The sequence below is a fragment of the Theropithecus gelada genome, chromosome 15 (genome assembly GCF_003255815.1).
Source record: "Theropithecus gelada isolate Dixy chromosome 15, Tgel_1.0, whole genome shotgun sequence".
Taxonomy (NCBI): Eukaryota; Metazoa; Chordata; class Mammalia; order Primates; family Cercopithecidae; genus Theropithecus; species Theropithecus gelada.
The window spans coordinates 85188949-85210452 of NC_037683.1; the positions used below are offsets into that span (position 1 = coordinate 85188949).

General features: G+C 39.7%; 1 protein-coding gene across 3 annotated transcripts in view; it reads right to left on the reverse strand.

Annotated features, from left to right (window-relative positions):
• Positions 1 to 21504, reverse strand: part of CEMIP2 (cell migration inducing hyaluronidase 2) — an 85876-nt gene that overhangs the window by 34689 nt on the left and 29683 nt on the right. Inside the window, exons 6-12 of one of the 3 annotated variants that reach the window (XM_025359909.1) lie at positions 16181 to 16369; positions 13892 to 14061; positions 12294 to 12469; positions 11597 to 11802; positions 11394 to 11463; positions 7178 to 7306; positions 4039 to 4127 (exon numbers count right to left, since the gene is read on the reverse strand). In XM_025359909.1, the coding sequence (XP_025215694.1) occupies positions 4039 to 4127; positions 7178 to 7306; positions 11394 to 11463; positions 11597 to 11661 (353 nt within the window). In that variant the 5' untranslated portion in view covers positions 11662 to 11802; positions 12294 to 12469; positions 13892 to 14061; positions 16181 to 16369. Of the gene's footprint in view, positions 1 to 4038; positions 4128 to 7177; positions 7307 to 11393; positions 11464 to 11596; positions 11803 to 12259; positions 12470 to 13891; positions 14062 to 16180; positions 16370 to 21504 lie in introns of all 3 variants that reach the window. The other 2 variants (XM_025359907.1, XM_025359908.1) reach the window with 2 other exon arrangements.

The following is a 21504-nucleotide window of genomic DNA, read 5'->3' on the forward strand; positions in this document are numbered from 1 at the left end:
TTTTGTATTTTTAGTAGAGATGGGATTTCCCCATGTTGGCCAGGCTGGTCTTGAACTCCTAACCTCAGGTGATCCACCCACTTCAGCTTCCCAAAGTGCTGAGATTACAGGTGTGAGCCACCGCGCCCGGCCAGACTGCATTTAATTAACATATTTATTACAAAGACTGAACTTCACCTTTTCTTTTTCTTCTCTCTCAAACAGTTACAAGGACCTTAGTGAAAAGGTCAAAACACTTGGTGTCAAAAACTGTCCACTACAACAACTCAAATATTCAAACAGCCCCATCATGCTCAAATACTCAAATACATGATAATCAAATACTCAAATGGCCCCATAAGGCCACCTATTTAAAAAAAAAAAATCATTTTTATCTTAATCTTACAAAACAAATGGAAGAAAAAAAAAAATCACAGCTTTTCAAAAACCAATTCAGCAGGTAGAGATTTTCAACCAGTGAGGAAATACCATTTGCTTAATGCTAACACCACAGCTGTTGGCACACAGTAGGTGCTCACTAAATGGATATGATGGCAGAAGCAGTTATGGAGAGAGAATAGCAAGTGCAAATGTCCTTAGGCATGAGAGAGCTTAGCATGTTCAAGAATAGCAAGGAAGTCTGCTGGAGAGAAAGAAGCAAGGGACACAGAATAAAGAGGAGGGCAAGGGTTAGGTAAAGATCTGGGTCTCCATTGGAAATGCAATGGGAAGTAAATGGAAGCATGGAATCAAGGAAGGGATGCGATCAAATTTCTTTTTTGTTCTTTTAACAGATCACTGACTGTTATTTGAAGAATGGATTTTAGAGAATGGACTCTAAGGAGACCAGTCAGAAGGATCTTGTGTTTCAGATAGATGCACTTGTGGTATAAACTGGGGCAGTAGCAGCAAAGGTAAAGAGTATCATATCCATCTTTAGATTATATGGCCCAAGTCCCCTTACCCTAACTAGCTCTGACTTAAGAGGTAAAAAGTTTGACTCTAAGCCAACATCTATTCTCTGGCATTGTAATTTCTGCCAAACAGCTTTGTAGTCATTACATAATACCAAGCAGATGGAAGAGTTCTGGAAAGGAGACACATTGTTCTAAAAGAAAGCAAAAAAAAAAAAAAAAAAAAAAAAAAAAGAGTACTATAAGGCAGCATCTAATTCTCTGCTGTAACCATCTCAACTTTTCTGAACTTCCTATCAATACAAATCAATCACGACACCCCCACAGCGCCCAGGCGCTTGTACAGGGAGGGAAAAAAAATAATCAGTAACTGACCATTTGCTTTGATACCCTTTATTTCCATCTTCTTTCCCACTTGGCATATAGAAAATAGTTAATTTTCCTGATTTTTTTAAATCATCGTTGAGTTTTCAGCGCACTGATCAACCGTCTCTTAATTGTCCTCTGCTTTAAATGTACTAGTCGGTTCTCATGCCCTTTCACTCTTTTAGATGAAATTTCCTTAATTTCAAACCAAGAGCTTTCTTGAGTTAAAATATTCCATCTCTGGATTCCTATATTTTCACATCTTGAAGACACAAGGAAAGGCTTATATGATTAACAGGTGGTTTGTTTTGTTTGTTTGGTTTTTTTGAGACAGAGTCTCATCTTGTTGCCCAGGCTGGAGCGCAGTGGCACAGTCTCAGCTCACTGCAACCTCCACCTCCCAGGTTCAAGTGATTCTCCTGCCTCAGCCTCCTGAGAAGCTTGCATTACAGGAATCTGCCATCATGCCCGGCTAATTTTTTGTATTTTTAGTAGAGATGGAGTCTCACCGTGTTGGCCAGGCTGGTCTTGAACTCCTGATTTCAAGTAATCCACCCACCTTGGCCTCCCAAAGTGCTGGGATTACAAGCATAAGCTACCACGCCTGGCCCTGATTAACTGCTGAGTCAACTTCCTCTTTGAGGAACAGATTAAATATCTTCTGGATCCTCTAAGCCTGGTGTTTAGTACATGAGCTGGTTTATTACTCATTTATGCTAGTTTTTATCATTTTTGCCATGTCTAAATTGCATTAATATATATATGAGCATATTCAAAACACTAGTTCAGTATATGCACAAGCTCTTGTTACTTTTCTGCTATAATCAGTTCTTTTCAATAACAATTTCCAAATGGAGTCCAATTCCTTATCAATATGTATGTAAGTATAAACTAGTAAGGGAAATAAATAATGGAGAGACGAAAGATAACCATTTTCATAATATCACATACACACACCTGGTAAGGAACTACTTAAGCCATTATGAGTAAATTGTTTTATTGTCAAGTCTAATTAAAATATCGGCCGGGCGCGGTGGCTCAAGCCTGTAATCCCAGCACTTTGGGAGGCCCAGGTGGGCGGATCACGAGGTCAGGAGATCGAGACCATCCTGGCTAACACGGTGAAACCCCGTCTCCACTAAAAAATACAAAAAACTAGCCCGGCGAAGTGGCGGGCGCCTGTAGTCCCAGCTACTCGGGAGGCTGAGGCGGGAGAATGGCGTGAACCTGGGAGGCGGAGCTTGCAGTGAGCTGAGATCCGGCCACTGCACTCCAGCCTGGGCGACAGAGCAAGACTCCGTCTCAAAAAATAATAATAATAATAATAAATAAAATAAAATAAAATATCAATGAACTCAAATATATTTACTCCTCTATTCATATATATATAAATACATGTACATATATACACATACACATTACTATATACATAAATATATATACATAGATAAGTAATTTTTTAAGGCAGGGAAGAGAATCAATTGTGTTTATGGATTTTTCTGGCAACGCTAAGCAAAGAAGACATTACTTTCTACCAATTATAATAAACTACATTAGTTCTACCAATTATAATAAACTCTTTAACACTGAAAAAGCAGCAGTAACCTTCTAGATAGAATTCTTTGCCAGCTACTAGTCTCCTCTTAGTTCATAATTTGTTGTCCTCTATATACTCTTTTTTCTTTGTTCTTCTTAAGTTTATCTCCTCTATTTTTTCACTTCATTTGTTGATCAGCTTTTAGGTATCCAGTGCTTTGTGTTTATTTTTTTAAATGCCCACAGTTTCTGGGTTTCTCAAATACTATCTGATCATTGCATCAAAATATTTCAGGATCAAGTTGATGTTTGAGGAATCCTGATGAGTAATATACCCACTAGACTTTCCCCAGTTTTCTTCTGATCTCATGTCTTATTAAAGTGTCGCAAGAATCTGCCTCACCCTGAAGTCAGGCTCACCAACCTATGGTGTGCTTCCTACTTGATTCTCTGAAGAACAATCAGCCCTGGTATTCTTTTCCTAAGTGTCTGTCAACAAAGCCTATTAAATCTAGCGCCCTATTAACTCCATAAACTGGTCAATCAACTTGAAGTATGGAAAATAATAATATGTACAGTTTCTACTGAATATGACTTTAAGTCGCCATCTTTTCCAGAAAATTTTATTTTCATCTGGGACATTTTCTTTATTTTGGCTCACATATAGCATGTAAGAGAACCTACTGAAATGCGGATCCATATCTAATGCATTTTGTGATTACAAAAGAAAGTAAACTAGAGCCTGGCTATGATGTAATCTGAGGCTACAAAGGACTGAACCAGAACCAGGTTGCTTATCAAATTCAGGATCATTCCTTTTGAAATATTAAATGCAGTGTTCATTTTGACCACGAAGAACAAATTCTATATGGTTTGGTTTTTCAAGGATTAGACTAAACATCTTAGTTTAACTTATTTTTCAATGAATCATACTCCACACCAAATTTGGAAACTTTCTCAACATATCTCCTCTTTTTCCTTTCTCTTTCTGCAACTCTCTCTAGCATCTATTTATAGCCATGAAAAAGGAGAAAAACATCAGCCTCTTTGATATTTCAATAAGATAAAAGCCCAGTCACAGGACCTGGAACAACAGAATAAGTAGTTTTCAAAAAACCCTTTTATGAACTTTTAAAACTTCATTTTAAATGTGTTACCAGAGTAACAGCACAATAAGCTCCAGTTGGAAAGTTTTGCTTTGACAAGGGATAGCTTGGGTGTGACTTAATAGAGCCAGCTTTACCTTGCACTGTTGTCCAAACAGAGGTATTCCCTTGGGTCAGCAGCACTAGAGTTTGTTGTTTTGACACCTTTGTCAATAAATAAGCCAGCCTGAAAAATATAAATAACAGACTGGAATGAATATGAATCCCAACTTACAACAACATATACAATGATTCATGAAAATAGATTTTAGCTTATCACTTCTACCAAAAAAAGTGGGGCAGGGAATCAACAGCAAAGGTACTGTAAAAAACAGCTACTTTCCTGGATATTTTCTACTCATTTAACTCATTTCACTCATTTAGTCATTCAACAAATACTTACTGGTAGGCACCCAGTGTTATACATTAGTTAACAAGAAAAATGTGATCCTTGTTGTTGCTAACACAAAAACTAGCAGAAACACATGCAATTAAATAAATAATTACAATCCAAAACGATAAGCATATGATAAAGGAAGCAGATGAGGCTTGGGCACAAGAGAAGGGCATCTGGAGGAGGCCTTTTTTGTGGGTGGAGGTGAGAGGATTCAGGGAATGTCTCCTAAAAGAAGTGACCTCTTAAAGCTGAAACCTGAAGGATGGAGAGAAATTAATCAAGCAAAAGAATGGATTGGCGGTGCAGGGGAGGAGGTGGGAGGAAGGAGCTGAAGAGCCAAAGAAAATAACTCAAGGGAATAGTTTGTACAAAAGTCTGGAGATGACGAGAGAGCATGGAATAGCCAGGAAAAAAAAAAAAAAAAACTTTGATGGACAAACAAGAATGTATGAAGGAAGGAAATATAATGGAGAAGACTAAAGAGGAGCAAACATCAGATCACATGGAATTGATGTGCTACAGAAGTCAGGACAATAGGAATTTAATAAATGCATCGTAACCAACTGTGAGTTAAGGAAAAAACACTGTAGCTGTAACATGGATAATGGATTGAAAGAGGATTAAAAAAAAAAGAAAAAGAGGAGGCATATAAGGTAGAAGATGATTCCAGTAATCCAGAAGAGAAATAAAGATGATCTAGACTTGTGGCCATACTAGCAGTGGAAAACAGATAAAGCGAGAATTATTTACTAGGTAGAACTGATAACATTTTGTAATTGATAAAATTCTGTGGGTGAGGGAATGAAAGCAATAAAAGCTCATATATTTTTAGTTCAGGCCACAGTTGAGTAGTAGTTTCATTCACTGAAACAGACATATGGGAATAGGTCTGGGCCTAAAAATAAGAATTTTAGTTTGCAACATGTTTTATTTATGTCCATAAGACATTCAAAGGGTACTCAGTAGGCAGTAGGATAAGCCTGACCAACCTGGACTAGTACAGACCCAGGAGGCATCAGCAGTTGAAGCCATAAGGACCAGTGTGTGTGTGTGCACACATGTGGGTGTGTGCCTGTATGTGTATAGTTATTCCCAAATGACATGTTTCTTTTTGAGTACTCCAAGAATTCAATCTCCTTTGGCTATAAAGTATTATCCTGGACAGTCATTTCCAAATTTAACAAATTAACACCTAATCATCCACTCATGTCATTTAAATGTAATATTCTTATTAATTGAGTAAATTACTGCATGTTAAAAATCAATTAGAATGGGGCCAGGCGTAGTGGCTCACACCTCTAATCCCAACACTTTGGGAGGCCAAGGCAGTCAGTTCACAACGTCAGTAGTTCAATACCAGCCTAGTCAGAATGGTGAAACCCCATCTCTACTAAAAATACAAAAATTAGCCAGCCATGGTGGCAGACGCCTGTAATCCCAGCTACTTAGGAGGCTGAGGAAGAGAATTGCTTGAACCCAGGAGGCAGAGGTTGCAGTGAGCTGAGATCGCACTACTGCACTCTAGCCTGGGCGACAGATCAAGACTCGGTCTCAAAAAAACAAAAAAAAACTCAATTAGAATGAGGTGCTTTTTATACCATTTACAATTAAGAAAATTTGAGGATTTCTACTATGAAATGCTACTTTCAATAAACATTAACTTAACCAACTATTCAGCTCACAAAAGTCAGTTTTGTATAGTTTTTTCCTCAAGTCTTCATCAAGTGATTCCAAGCTCTTCAAACTGTAACACACTTGGGTTTTTAAAGGATCCTCTGAGTATCATAAATGCAAAGTATTCCTTGAACTGTGGTGTGGGTCACATCAGGGTAAAGGATCTGGGCATTATATGTGTAACAAAAACATTAAAGTTCCTTGTGAGCACAAAATAAACCACATGTATTTATCACCAGGGGGTGAAGGGTTAGAGCCAAATTTCGTGAAAAAATTGAAACTCCTAATGGCCTTTAGGTTACCTGATCTGTATCATTTTAAATTAGGTCAACTATTCTTAAGCAATATTTCACTATTTATATAATTAGTATAATGCCTAATAGGACACTCTACCAGCCACTGTGAATCAAAAGAAGAGATGAATTATGTTTATCAACCCCCAGAAGCATATTATTTAATGTGTACTTCCCTAGAAACAGGTAATAACATTAAAGATTGGAAAGAAGTTGAGAGGGAGGAAGAGATGAAGCAAGGGAAGAAACGAGAGAGGATGAGGACACATGAATCAAATCCATTATGTAATTATTCAGGTTACACGTGCATGTATGTGTTGCACATACCCGTATGCGCAATAGGTATGTATAAATGGAATGCTCTATGTATATCCTGAACAGGGAGGGGTTAGGTGTCTGTTTTTAATTACAAATTACTTTTTCTGATGGCAAGTTCTACCAAAAACTGACATTTCTCAGCTATAATCTACTATGGTTTGAATATATCCCCCAAAAAGCATGTGTTAGAAAGTGCAAAAGTATTGGGAGGTAGAGCCTAAGGTGTTTAGGTCATAAGGGATTCACCCTCTCGAATAGATTAATGCTGATTATAAAAAAGGTTGAGGCAGCAAATTTGTTCTATTGCTCTCTCGACTTCTCCTTGCCCTTCTACCATGGATGACACAGCAAGAAGACCCTTACCAGATGCTGTCCCCTTGATCTTGGACTTCCCAGCCTTCAGAACTGTGAGCCAAATATATTTCTGTTCATTATAAGTTAACTACTCTGTGATATTCTACTACAGCAGCACAAAGTGGATTAAAATATAATCACAATAGTTCATCTTTTACACTGTCTAGCACATGTACTAATTGTTAAAACTTAGAAGCCTACCTTAAAATTTGAATGGACCCTGTTGTTATAAAATATACCCAATGGAGTGAGTTCTGGTTTTGCCAAGAGCTGCAATCCAGTGGATTCCCCAGTAGGTTCCTTGTGGAATAAATACCATATCCCAGCATCCTACAAATGAAAGGACAAGCTCATTAAAAGCCTGATTTATACAGATATCTATGAAACATTCTCATAAACTAACTGCTTCATCAGCAAGTTTAATCTTTTTCACCCAAATCTTTCATTATTGCAGGTTCAGAATTGACAATAAAAAGTTATACTCACATCTCAAAGTGGTCATATCACGTATTTTTTTAAAAAAGCAAATTTAATTTTGCTTGCAGGATTGGACAAAAGAGAAATAATTGGTTGGTATAAAAATTCACTTTCAAAACTTTTCCATCATTATCTACATTAAAAGTTATGCAGAATTAAAACCAAATCAGCTTTCCATGTGACCAGGACAGCACAGCCGTTAAGCAATATGGTTTTTATCTGTTTACCTCTAAACCTGTTCAATAGATGAGTCATGCCTATTAAACAACTGTCCACCAGCACGCAGAGATCACTGACTTCTTTCAAACAAGTCTAATGCCCTTCCTGTCCTGAGGGAAATTTTTGCCAAAGAAAAAAAAAACACCACACGTATGAATCAGGATGCTGTCTCAGGCTGGGCCCTGTCTGTTCAATTTCACTATTACTGACCTTAATAGGAACAGAACAGTTTCAAATTTTTTGACACTCAAAATGAGACATAAAAATGGAAAAAATGTTAATTCCCATGACAGTTCTTTATTTTACAACTCAATTAAAAATCAGCCCAACGTGAAGGACGACTTCACTTGATGGAACTTTGATTAAATAATTTGTTAAAACTTAATCATACAGTGTAAATGGACAGCATTAATTCAAATTCAGCACACATTTATTTAGTGCCAACTATATGCCAGGTATATAGTAAGACTATTCTCAAATAATTCATAGTCTAATAAGAAATATAGATATAATTAAAATATAATATACCTAATAAGTACTTACTAGCTGTAACAAATGGAGTCCATTGGGAGGAGAGATGAGAGAGGAATTATGGAAAACATATATATATACCCACACACCAAAATGAATGCCATGTGTAACATTTTCCATGATAAAAGTTTACCAATGGGTCTTAATAAAACAAACTACTCTGAAAAATGTTTGCTACCCCAACTCTTCTGGGCACAAAACAGACAAGTCGACAGGATAAGACCTGGAGGGTCAGAAGAAAACTCCATACCATAACCTGTAAACTGAGGGCAGAGTGGACCATCCTAGGATGCAATGGAGATGGAGATGGAGATGGGAGTGGAACAGGGATAAGGGGGTAGCACTGTTTCCTGTTAAAACACAGTGGTGTCAACACAGGTAAAAGGAGCTTTGTAAAAGGCAGTGGAAAGGTACAATGAAAAAATGGTTTGATTTACTTTGGGAGGAAAAACCCTGCCCAAATTAGCTTTTACTGGAACAGTTTTTCTAGAGAGAAAATAAACAGCTCACAGAATAAAAAGGAAGAACATACATGCAATGCTTTCTTCTTTTCTCACATGAGCCACAGTAAGGGTATCTGGCAGCCTCACCTTCTATTTTTCATGAACTCTCGGCAATTTGCTTTAATCTTCAAGCCCTGGCTTCTAAAAAGAGCTAAAAGAAATCTTTGTTCTGGCTGTTGACGCGTAATGTCACATAGATCAGAAGATGGCTGTGCATCAACTTCTTGGTCATCTTTACTCAAAAACTCACTTTCCAGTTAGAAACTCTAGCACAAACCTCATACAGGCTCAACAAATATTTGATGAAAAATGAATGAATGAAAACCTAAAATGATCAAATATCTGGGTTTCTGCCCTGTCAAATAAGAATCTTCAATTGACAGAGACTTTCAGATTATGTTTTATGTTTTTAAATAAAATAACAGACATGAGTTCAAACCATCATGCACTGATGCCTTTTTTGTTATCTCAAATAAATACTCCCTTCAGCTAATCTTTTGCTTCATCTTGCAAACAATGCTAGGTATTTATTTCCTTTTAAAAACTTAAGTAGCCATGCAGTATAAATATGAATATTTAGGCATCACTGCAAATTTCACATTTTTTTATTGCAGTTTTCAATACAGTTACAATCTCGATAGCATACTATCTTAAAAGATTCATTTAGCTGCTGGGCGCGGTGGCTCACGCCTGTAATCCCAGCACTTTGGGAGGCCAAGGCGGGCGGATCACCTGAGGTCAGGAGTTCGAGACCAGCCTAACCGACGTGGTGAAAACCTGTCTCTACTAAAAATACAAGAATTAGCCAGGCGTGGTGGCAGGCACCTGTAATCCCAGCTACTTCAGAGGCTGAGGCAGGAGAATCGCTTGAACCCAGGAGGGGGAGATTGCAGTGAGCTGAGATCTTGCCACTGCACTCCAGCCTGGGGGACAGAGCGAGACTTCGTCTCAAAAAAAAAGAAGGAAAAGATTCATTTAGCCTGAGTATGGTGGCTCATGACTGTAATCCTAACGCTTTGGGAGGCTAAGGCAGGTGGATGGTTTGAGCCCAGGAGTCCGAGACCAGTCTGGGCAACACAGTGAAACCTCCTCTCACTCTCTTACTCTCTCTCTCTCTCTCTCTCCCCCCCCATATATATATGGTTTATATATATGAGATATATATATATATATATAAAAAATCAGCAGGTGTGATGGCATGCGCCTGTAGTATCAGCTACTCAGAGGCTGAGGTAGGAGGATGGCTTCAGCCCAGGAGGCAGAGGGTGCAGTAAGGCAAGGTCTCACCACTACACTTCAACCTGAGAGACAGCAAGACCCTGTCTCAGGGGGAAAAAAAGATTCATTTAGGTTTTAAATTAGCAGTTTTAATAACACTAAAACTCTCAATAATAAATACAAATTTCTCCAAACTTATCCAGGCGACATTTCTACTACCCAAAAATATCATTTAGTCTCTTAAAATTTATTCTCATGTGTGTCTTAATTCATCATAATGAGTTTTGCTGCTTTCCCAAGGAAATGAAATTCCCATGTGTATATAAAGCCTTACATTCAACAAAAGGGTGTGCCCTCGACCAGAGTGACAATTGTCATGGTATTCTCCAAAATAATCCATTCTCATAAAGAAAAGCTAAGGTTTTTTGTGGGCTTTTTTTTTTTTTTTTTGCGTGTGCATTTTTGTTGACACGGGGTCTCACTGTTACCTGGGCTGGAGTACAGTGGTGCAATCTTGACTCACAGCAGCCTCCACCTCTTGGGCTCGAGTATCCTCCCACTCCAGCCTCCCAAGTGGCTGGGACAATAGGTACGCACCACTTTACCTGGCTTTTTTTTTGGGGGGGGGGGCGGGGGTTGGGGGTGTATCGCCATGTTGCCCAGGCTGGTCTCGAACTCCTGAGATCAAGCAATACAACCACCTCGGCCTCCCAAAGTGCTGGGATTACAGGTGTGAGCCACTGCACCTGACCTAAACCTATTTTTATCAACACCCTGAAATTGAAATTATCAGTTACTTGGCCACATATGACTTAAATATGAGAAGCCAGAAAGGTTGTACCTAATACACCAAAAATACACTCTGGAAATAACATAACCCTAGTGATTAGTCCACTTCTTTTCCCCCTTTGGCATCTCTCTTATTAAACTCATAGATACTAATGGGCACAGGCCGGGCGCAGTGGCTCACGCCTGTAATCCCAGCACTTTGGGAGGCTGAGGCAGGTGGAGCACGAGGTCAGGAAATCAAGACCATCCTGGCTAACAAGGTGAAACCCTGTCTCTACTAAAAATACAGAACAATTAGCTGGGTGTGGTAGTGGGCGCCCGTGGTCCTAGCTACTCGGGAGGCTGAGGCAGGAGAATGGCATGAACCCGGGAGGCAGAGCTTGCAATGAGCCGCGATCACGCCACTGCACTCCAGCCTGGGCAACAGACCGAGACTGCATCTCCAAAAAAAAAAAAAAAAAAAAATTACAAAAAAGATATTATATTAATGGGCACAGAGAATTTACGAGAAATAGAATAACCATCTCAGCCATATCCTGCTCTCAGCTAAACAAGTAGTACCAGAAAACAATGTCATGCTTGGGTTACACTAGCACACATGACATTAAATCCAAATAAGCCAGACTATTTATAAACAAGAAAAACATTAAAACATCTGAGGTCACTTTAACATTATTTACCTGTGAGCCTGCAGCTGCATTATTAATCAGATTATTGTTGGGATGAGCAATCCAGAAAGTCGAAACAGCCCTGCAAGGAATTTTCCAAGGTGATTTAAACATTCTTCGCAAAAACTCCTGCCCACTCAAAACTTCCCCCAAAACCTCTTCGCCGAAAGTCAAAGGCCTTGACGCATGGGTTTTTCTCTCTGCCAATTACTCACATACAGTCAGTAGCAGGCACAGGGATGTAATTTCCAAACACTTTATCTCGCATGGTGGTACACATGGAGTTGTTCCTATCAGTGGGCAGGAGAGTGCCCGGCTTGGTGAGGAGTCCCAGATTGTGGAACAAAGTGTTCCTCTGTTCAATACCATCTTCCAAAAAGAAACAGTGACCTAGCGTGTCAAATCCAATGGTGTCTTTTATCTGCAGAAATAAAAGTATATTAATGTCATTGGTAACAAGACTGATTGTGATTTCAGTGACAAGCGCTATCCAGTGTAGCATGTTCACTACAAATGGAAAAAGAGGTCTGAACCTTCGCAGAATGGGCAAAGTGAAATGTCAGGCTTAATTTATCTCTGAAGGGGATAATCTACTTGGGTCCTACAGGGGAAAAAAAATAAAAATAAATTGTAAATAAATAAATAAATAAATAATAAAATACAAAATATAAAATTGAATGAAATGTAAAAGAGGATACTCTGGGTGGTTGGAAAGGTAGGCTTCCTTCAGACGGAAAAATCGTGGAATGCTCAGAAAAGGCAGGATAGAGCAAGGCATGGGGTTAAACAGTTTACTTATATAAAATTGAGAAGACATAAGAATTAAAGAGAGTTAGTTATTTCAATAATACGGGTTGACCTAATGTGAGGCTACTTACTAGCAAGCCATTTGTTCCATGCACAGTGATGCACCTTGAGAAGCTGTGGTGAATAGACAGGCCGTCCACAAATGTTGCGTGTCTGTATCCTCCTTTATAATCCACGTCTCCACACAGGTGAAAATGAACAGGATATCGCCCCATCTGCTGCTGACCCATGCGTTTCAATTCCACATAAGAAAGATGGACTGAAGTAAAATTCTTCATTATCTGTAAGTCAAGGTACTAAAATCAAACTCATACTTTTCAGAATGGGGAAGTAGCAAAAAATGTTGTTTTAGCAGAAAACAACCAAAGGAGAATACTTATTAAAACATTTGATTTTCTTTTGCATCCTGTTTTCCCAGATTGCTAGTTAATAATTTAGCAAATGCTTGTTTACATAAGCAAATGCTTTAGAGAGCCATAAAAATAGCCTCCAATTAGGAATAAAGGCAAATGTAATCAGGAAAGATGCAATAATGATCTCTGCATAAGTGTTTTGATTTGTTCAAATATTTTGGGCATTCCCAGTCTCATCTTGTTCTTTCACTTCTATAACCTCCATCGGAGTCTGATAAATAGTTATTTATTTCTAGATTCTCCCCAGTGTTTTAGTTAGCACATAAGATGGTTGACTTAAGTTATTTTTAAAAGTTCTTCTGTGATCCAAAGTTAGAGCACTCTCAATATTTTTAAACACTAGATTTTCAATCATATTACTAAAAACAAGGGAATACTACTGATCAACATTTCAGAAATCCTTGTAACAGGCGGGGTACGGTGGCTCACACCTAGCACTTTGGGGGGCCAAGGTGGGCAAATTGCTTGAGCCCAGGAGTTCAATACCAGACTGGGCAACATGGCAAAACCTTGTCTCAAAAAAAAAAAAAATACAAAAAGTAGCCAGGCGCAGTGGTGTACACCTGTAGTCCCAGCTATTTGGTGGGGCTGAGGTGGGAGGATCACTTGATCCCAGGATATTGAGGCCACAGTCAGTTGTGATCATGCCACTGCACTCTATCCTGGGTGACAGAATGAGACTCTATCTCAAAAAAAAAAAAAATTCTCGTAACAGAAATGCTACTACTTACAACCACAGCCTACTGAATGCACAAAAAGTGATTTAAAAACACATGTAGCCAAAATGCAGCCCAGAAGTCCAACAGATTAGTATATATTAATAGAATACTGCCTAGCATACAGTAAGTGCTCAACATTTTTTCAGAACAAACATGTGCATACAAAAAATATTTTTATAGAAACATATTTTGCATGTGCTTGCTAGTATTGCTAACCCTTTGGTAAAACTATGTTTTTTAAAAAACTAACTGATTCTTTCAGAAATCGCATGCATGGATACCAACAAAGAGCCTTTTTTTTTTTTTTTTTTTTTGTCTCTGTAATTGGTTCTTCCCAATATATTGATTTGACTCCTTATGGAACAATTCTTAAATGGTTTAACTAGAGGTCCAGGCCAACTAAATGAAGTCATTACATTCTATTTTAATCACCTAAAACCTCCTCATTGTCATCGAGAAACATGATTTGCTTTTAATATCCATTTATATCTCATTCCAAAACTTGACAGTTTCTTCAAACATGTATTTAGCAACCAGGATTTCAAAGAAATAATCAAATCCTTTTGCCTACCATAACGTGTCCCCCAAAGGTATCATAATCAAAAAATTGGCACTGATTTTCTGCGTAGCACGAGTCCTCCACTTCTCCTTGGATCACAATATTCCGGGTAAGAATTCCAACCTCAGCTCTCATGTCTACACCGTCTATGATCTCACCCATGTGCAGGAACTGAGGGGTTTCTGGTTGATATGGGCAAGGAAAAAAAAGAATGTTACAACAAAGAAAACATGAAACTCACTTCGAAAAGACATTCTCTTCATTCCATAACCCCAAGATGATCCTGAGAACTTCTCATCTGCTCCCATTCTCTGACACCTCAGAATCAGAATCCCAGCACACGGGGAATTTAAAGATTATCTAGTCCAGCCCCCACCCACTGCCTGAACCCTCACTACTAACTGTTCCGCCAATTCTCAAACCCACACACTGACAGAAAGCTGGTTCCTTCCTGAAGCAGCTCAATCCTCCCCTCAACAGCAGTAATAATCTGGAGTCTGCCTAATGATCCCTAATCTTTCTCTCCAGTTTCTGTCCATACGCTCTTGGACTCCTCCCCTAGGGTGTAAGAACCACCAAATGCATGGTGAGTCCATAAAACAAATGGTGTGTAGATATTAATATCAGGGTGTCAAATTGCTTATGCTTTTACTTGGAAGCTAATCTGCAACTGGACATTAACAATAGATAAATTACCATCTTTTCTTTCTCATTTCTTATTTTAATATTAGTATGCATTCTTTTAAATTCTCACATTTACTGGAAGTGTAGAAGCACTTTAATAATGAGCTTTTCACTGATGATCTTATTATATAAACTCAGGAAGGAAAAATACACATAAATCATGGGAGGACAGCTCATGAAGACTCATCATGCAGACTTGTTAACAAGAGTTGGAATTTCCAAAAAAAATTAATGCCAGATGGTATCATAGTTTTGGGGGCTTTTTGTTGTTGGTGGTGTTCTTGTTTTGTTTATGCCCTGTATTATCAAGAAGGAAAAGTACAATGTCGAATGAAGCACAGGGAAAAAGGGCCAAGTGAGCCAATCACTATTTTTTTCCAAAGCAGAAAATTTTTCCTTAATTGTTGAAGCTCTACCTATTACTCTAAATTACTGAAAAACTAAAGAAGCACTTACTGAACAGTTACTGTAAACTCTTTTGTTTTATACCATAAATGTATACTTGAGTTCAAAAGAAAAGCAATAGAATGAGTGAAATGCACCATGAATTCTATAAATGAAGCCATGTACAAAGGGGCTGTGCCTAGTACCAGGCTCAAAATGAGTGCCCGGTAAGTGTCAGGCATTCTTTCAATATGCAACTTACAGTAAGAATTTCTTCGTGTAGGTTTTTTTGACGCAGGTTGCTCCGTCGCCCAGGTTGCAGTGAACTGAGATCACGTCACTGCACTGTGTGAACCTCCTGGGTTCAAGCAGTTCTCCTGCCTCAGCCTCCCTAGCAGGTGGGATTACAAGCCTTGTGCCACCATGCCCAGCTAATGTTTTTTGTATTTTTAATAGAGACAGGGTTTCACCATATTGTCCAGGCTAGTCTCAAATGCATAACCACAAGTGAACCACCCGCCTCGGCCTCCCAAAGTGCTGGGATTATAGGCAGGAGCCACTGCTCCCAGCCAGGAAATGTAGTCTTATGAAAATACCTATTTGATTCCATTTTAAGTATTAGTGAGTTTTTTTTTTTTTTTTTTTTTTTGGCTAATCAAATAGGCACTTGAAAACCACAGGATTTCTTTTAATTAAGAAAGACTTCTATTTATAAATGGATCTAATTCATCGTTGGGTTTACAATTATCTGACAGTAGAAAATTAATACAGAAGAAAATGGAGGGGAGGCAGCGGGAGGGAGAGCATCAGGAAAAATAGCTAATACATGCTGGGCTGAATACTTACGTGATGGGTTGGTAGGTGCAGCAAACCACCATGGTACACGTTTACCTATGTAATGAACCTACACATTCTGCGTATGTACCTCAGAACTTAAAATAATGGAAAAGACCTTGGAAAATCAATTTCTCTAGTTGACATCTCTTCTTTTTAATACAAAGAAACTGAAGCAATATGTATCATTAGCAGCAAGAATACTGCTCAATAGCTATTTTTATCTAATATTGCCTGGAATCTAGTGTTCAATGCATTCCACTGCTATGACCTTCAATACTGATGATGGTGATGGTGGTGGTGGTGGTGACGGTAGTGATTGAGAGGAAAAAGGATTCCAGGAATCAAATCCCAAGAAAATAGTGTGTTTCCCAAGAAGTACTCCGAGCAATTTAATACCTTTGACTTTGACCTGAAAATGGCTGCATTCGGAACAGGGAAGAAGAGTGAACTCCTCTGCTTGGTACATGGAATAGTCTGTGCTTGCGACCACAATCTGGTCTCCAGGTTTCCAACTACTAACGTCATCTAGCAAATTTAGCTTCACTCCATCTACAACCTCTACCCGGAAACCTGAAAGAGAAACACCTAAACCAAAAAGAAAAAGAAAGTGATACATTAACAGTATTTTTTTTCTCTCTAAAATCAACCTTCACACTGATTCACAAATCAAAAGTTAAGATAACCATGATTCAGCAAATTTTTATGCATGCTACCATGTGTCAGTCACTCTACAGATATAAATAATAAAAATATGAAAATGGAGAGATCTCTGCCCTCAAGGGGAGAGTACCCCATGTACCTCTAGTCATGAAGGAACACAAGATGTCACCTTAGTAAACTATTACTTTATAATTTTGAAGAAGGCTCTAGATCCCCAAATCTCTTGCTATATTTCAACTCAGTGCAACAACTGTTATACTGACCCCAAATCATCCCAATATGTGACAAGTACCTATATTCCAGCAGAAGTTTTCAAGTAGAGGATAAATACCCAGTGCTTCAAGTTGATCCAAGCACAGAAAAATGGATAGGACATTAGCACACTGACATTAGCACACTAACAATCTTAAGGATAAGAATTTGTGGGCCAGCACTTCAGGAGGCCAAGGCAGGAGGATCACTTGAGCTCAGCAGTTCGAGACCAGCCTGGGCAACATGTGAGACCCCTGTCCCTGCAAAAAACATTGGCCGGGCATGGTGATGTGTGCCTGTATCCCCAGCTACTTCGACAGCTGAGGTGGGAGGACTGCTTGAGCCAGGAAGGTTAAGGCTGCAGTGAGCTATGATCGGGCCATTCGTAGGCATTCCAGCCTACGAGACACAGCAAGACCCTGTCTCAAAAATAAGTAAATACATAAAATAACAATTTGTGGATGGGCACAGTGGCTCATGCCTGTAATCTCAACACTTTGGGAGGCCGAGGGCAGAGGATCACTTGAGCCCAGGAGTTCAAGACCAGCCTGAGCAACAGAGTGAAGTCCCATCTCTACAAAATATTTTTAGAAGTAGCAGGGTGTGGTGGCACACACTTGTAGTCCCAGCTACTTGGGAGTCTGAGGTGGGAGGATCACTTGAGCACAGGAGTTTGAGGCTGCAGTGAGACATGACTGTGCCACTGCACTCCAGCCTAGGCAACAGAGCAAGATACTCTCTCAAAAAAATAACATAAAAATCTGTCTCAGAAAACCCTTCATGTCTGTGCCTTTGCTCATGCTTTATTCTTCCCCTAAAATGTCTTTCCATTCTTCTTGACCAACCAACATACTGTCCTTTTTATGAAGTTCAGGCGATTCTTTAAGGACTTCCCAAACATCCTTGTTGGAAGCAACCTCTCTGTCTCCAGTATTCTCTCGGTATACTGCCTGGAATTGTTCATACCTTCCTATTGGGAGAACCGCCCACCTCCTTGGAAGCTGCATCAGTGAAGGTTGCAGAGTACATTATTTACGTATGCACGACTCTGTCTTGTTTGTGGTACGTATCCACGGATGTCTACTGAATGGATGAGTATGACCAGTACGATCTGCTATGTGACCTGAGGTCACATGATGGTGTCCCTGTCCAGCTCAGCTCCTTTCCTGGGATGATGTAAATTATGTAATCTAATGACTACTAATTACTGATCTTTCCTAATATCTTCTTTGAAAGTCAAAGTTAATTCCCAATTAAACAGACAAGAACTGAAAATCTGATCCAGTTTCACAGCTTGGCTTCTTTTACATGCTATCCAGTATAGAAATGTTTTCTGCGGCCGGGCGCGGTGGCACAAGCCTGTAATCCCAGCACGTTGGGAGGCCGAGGTGGGCGGATCACAAGGTCAGGAGATCGAGACCATCCTGGCTAACACGGTGAAACCCCGTCTCTACTAAAAAATACAAAAAACTAGCCGGGCGTGGTGGCGGGCGCCTGTAGTCCCAGCTACTCGGGAGGCTGAGGCAGGAGAATGGCGGGAACCCGGGGGGCGGAGCTTGCAGTGAGCCGAGATCGCGCCACCGCACTCCAGCCTGGGGCACAGAGCAAGACTCCGTCTCAAAAAAAAAAAAAAAAAAAGAAATGTTTTCTGCTTCTTAACATTCATGATATAATCTGTCATAAATCAAAAGCTGATTTAATGGAAATGTCTATGAAATGGATGGGAAATGTCTATGAAATGGATGGGAACTACTTCATAACATTGATAAAAAAGGAAAACATGACATTTCAAAAGATAGCTGTTTAATAAATATCTGTACTTCTCTGTCATCTTTCTAATTAACAGCATACTACTCTGTGACTACTTTAAGATGCTGACTCTAGGATGGGCATGGTGGCTTATTCCTGTAATCCCAACACTTTAGGAGGCTAGGGCAGGAGGATCACTGAGTCCAGGAGACCAGCCTGGACAACACAGTGAGACTTCATCTCTACAAAAAAAAATTTAAAAATGAGTCAGGTGTGGTGGTGCATGCGTGTACTCCCAGATACTGGGAAGGCTGAGGTGGGAAGGCTGCTTAAGCCCAGGAGGTCAAGGCTACAGTGAATGGTGATTGGACTACTGCACTCCAGCCTAGGAGACAAGAGTGGGAAGGAAGGAAGGAAGGAAGGAAGGAAGGAAGGAAGGAAGGAAGGAAGGAAGGAAGGAAGGAAGGAAGGAAGGAGGGAGGGAGGGAGGGAGGGAGGGAGGGAGGGAGGGAGGGAGGGAGGGAAGGAAGGAAGGAAGGAAGGAAGGAAGGAAGGAAGGAAGGAAGGAAGGAAGGGGAAAAGAAAGGAAAGGAAAGAAAGAAAAGCCTGTAATCCCACTCTGGGAAGCTGAGGCAGGCAGATCACCTGAGGTCAGGAATTCAAGACCAGCCTGGCCAACATGGTGAAACCCCATCTCTACTAAAAATACAAAATTAGCCAGGTGTGGTGGCACATGCCTGTAGTCCCAGCTACTCAGGAGGCTGAGGCAGGAGAATAGCTTGAACCCCAGCGTGGGTGACAGAGCAAGACTCCGTCTCAAAAAAAAAAAGAAAAGAAAAGAAAAAAAAAAGATGCTAACTCTAAGGGCTGATGATATGAGTGAAAGAACACATTCCCTTTGGAGAATCAAAAGTGGGGAAATTCAAGCAAGGAACAACAAATAATTTGTATATTCTTACAGTCTTTAAAAAAAAAAATTACAGAGACATGGTCCCACTATGTTGCCCAGTCCTAACCTTCAGCGATCCTCCCACTTCAAGCTCCCAAAGCTCTAAGATTATAGGCATGAGCCACCCGGCTCTGCCAACTACCCAGATAAAACTTAACCTGGGCAAGTCTTGGATTCTGTTTTGGTACTCTTGATCTACCCTGCTTTTCTATAGCTATAAAGCACAGAAATAAAGTACCTAACAAATCTAAAATGTTTTCTGAATATGTTTCTTGCATCCAGATACTAAAGCCTGTAGGATTTCATACAAATAATAATATTAATAATAGTAACTCTAACAACAATAATGATAGCTAATAGTTGTTGAGATCCCACATGCATAATAACCTTTCATCAACACAACTGTGAGAGACAGGAGCTATTACATTTATTAGAGATGAAGAAACCAAAGATCAGGGAGTTTGAATAACGGCTAAATATGGTAGAGCCCCAAATTTAAAGCTAATCTAATTCCAGAGCCCAATTTCTTCCAAAGTCTCCATATTATACTTTCCAAGAATCAAAACAAGCAGGTTAAGAACAAATTTTTAAAAACCTCATGGAGGCAAAAACAATTCCTACCCCAAATTTCACATTTTTGCCAACAAAATTAATTCCCCTAAGAGCAATTAAGAAATATTTTTTCATATAAAATTTCAGTAATGCACCCATGCCTGTAATCCCAGCACTTTGGGAGGCTGAAATTGACAGATCGCTTGAGGTCAGGAGTTGCCAGCCGGGCCAACATGGTGAAATTCTGTCTCTAGTAGAAATACAAAAAAATGAGCCAGGTGTGGTGGCACGCACGTGTAATCCCAGCTACTTGGGAGCCTGAGGCAGGAGAATTGCTTGAAACCGGGAGGTAGAGTCTGCAGTGAGTGGAGATCCCACCACTGCACTCCAGCCTGGGTGATAGAACAAGACTCCATCTCAAAAAAAAAAAAAAAAAAAAAAAAAAAATTCAGGAATGCTTTAAAAACAGATGACTAACCGGGTGTGGTTGCTCACACCTGTAATCCCAGTACTTTGGGAAGCTGAGGCGGATGGATCACTAGGTCAGGAGTTCAAGACCAGCCTGGCCAAGATGGTGAAACCCTGTCTCTACTAAAAATACAAAAATTAGCCAGGCGTGGTGGTGGGCACCTGTAATACCAACTATTTGGGAGGCTGAGGCAGAGAACTGCTTGAACCTGGGAGGCGGAGCTTGCAGTGAGCCAAGATCACGCCACTGCACTTTAGACTGGACGACAGAGTGAGACTCCGTCTCCAAAAAAAAAAAAAACAGATGACTACTAGACAAATAAATTTTGACTTGAAAGATCACTAAAATTTGTTTCTTTCTGTTAATTTCTTTTTAAAGCCAGAAGGTTAGATGGGGAAGATTTGTATTACTCACTAACACATTTTTTCTTGGCTTTAAAAGAAAATCCTGTTTCAGATTATCTCCTATTAGCACTACTGAATGGGAAACATAAAAAAAAGTTCATTCTCTGATTCCTGAAGAAAATTGTCCACCTCTTCCAGAAAGTAAGAGTCACTGAGAACATGAGACATGAACAATATCTTACGATAGCTAGAACATACCATCTTTCAGAAATGACTCGTTATCACTAATGTGGAAACGTAAATAACATTTCCTACAAAGGAAACGTTGACTAGAAGTCTGTCAGTAATTATCCTCTGTCTAGAATACCAGCTATTTGGGAGGCTGAGGCAGAGAATTGCTTGAACCTGGGAGGCAGAGGTTGCAGTGAGCCAAGATCACGCCACTGAACTCCAGCTTGGGTGACAGAGTTAGACCCTGTCTCAAAAAAAAAGAGGGAAAAAAAAGATGACTGCTTTTTTTTTTAGTGATACTGGAGGCGGTACCACTAAACTCCACTTACAGGACAAAATTCCTGCTAAGAAACACTTCTTACCCACCACCTATGCTTTTTGGCAGAGGCAAAGAAACAGCAGTCATCTTGGAGACAGAAAGCTGGGGCTTGATTCCAGCTTCCTCATCCCTAATAGATCATCTCTTCACTCCAAGCCCAGAAGATTGTTTCTAGACTAGAGAATGGTCTATTCT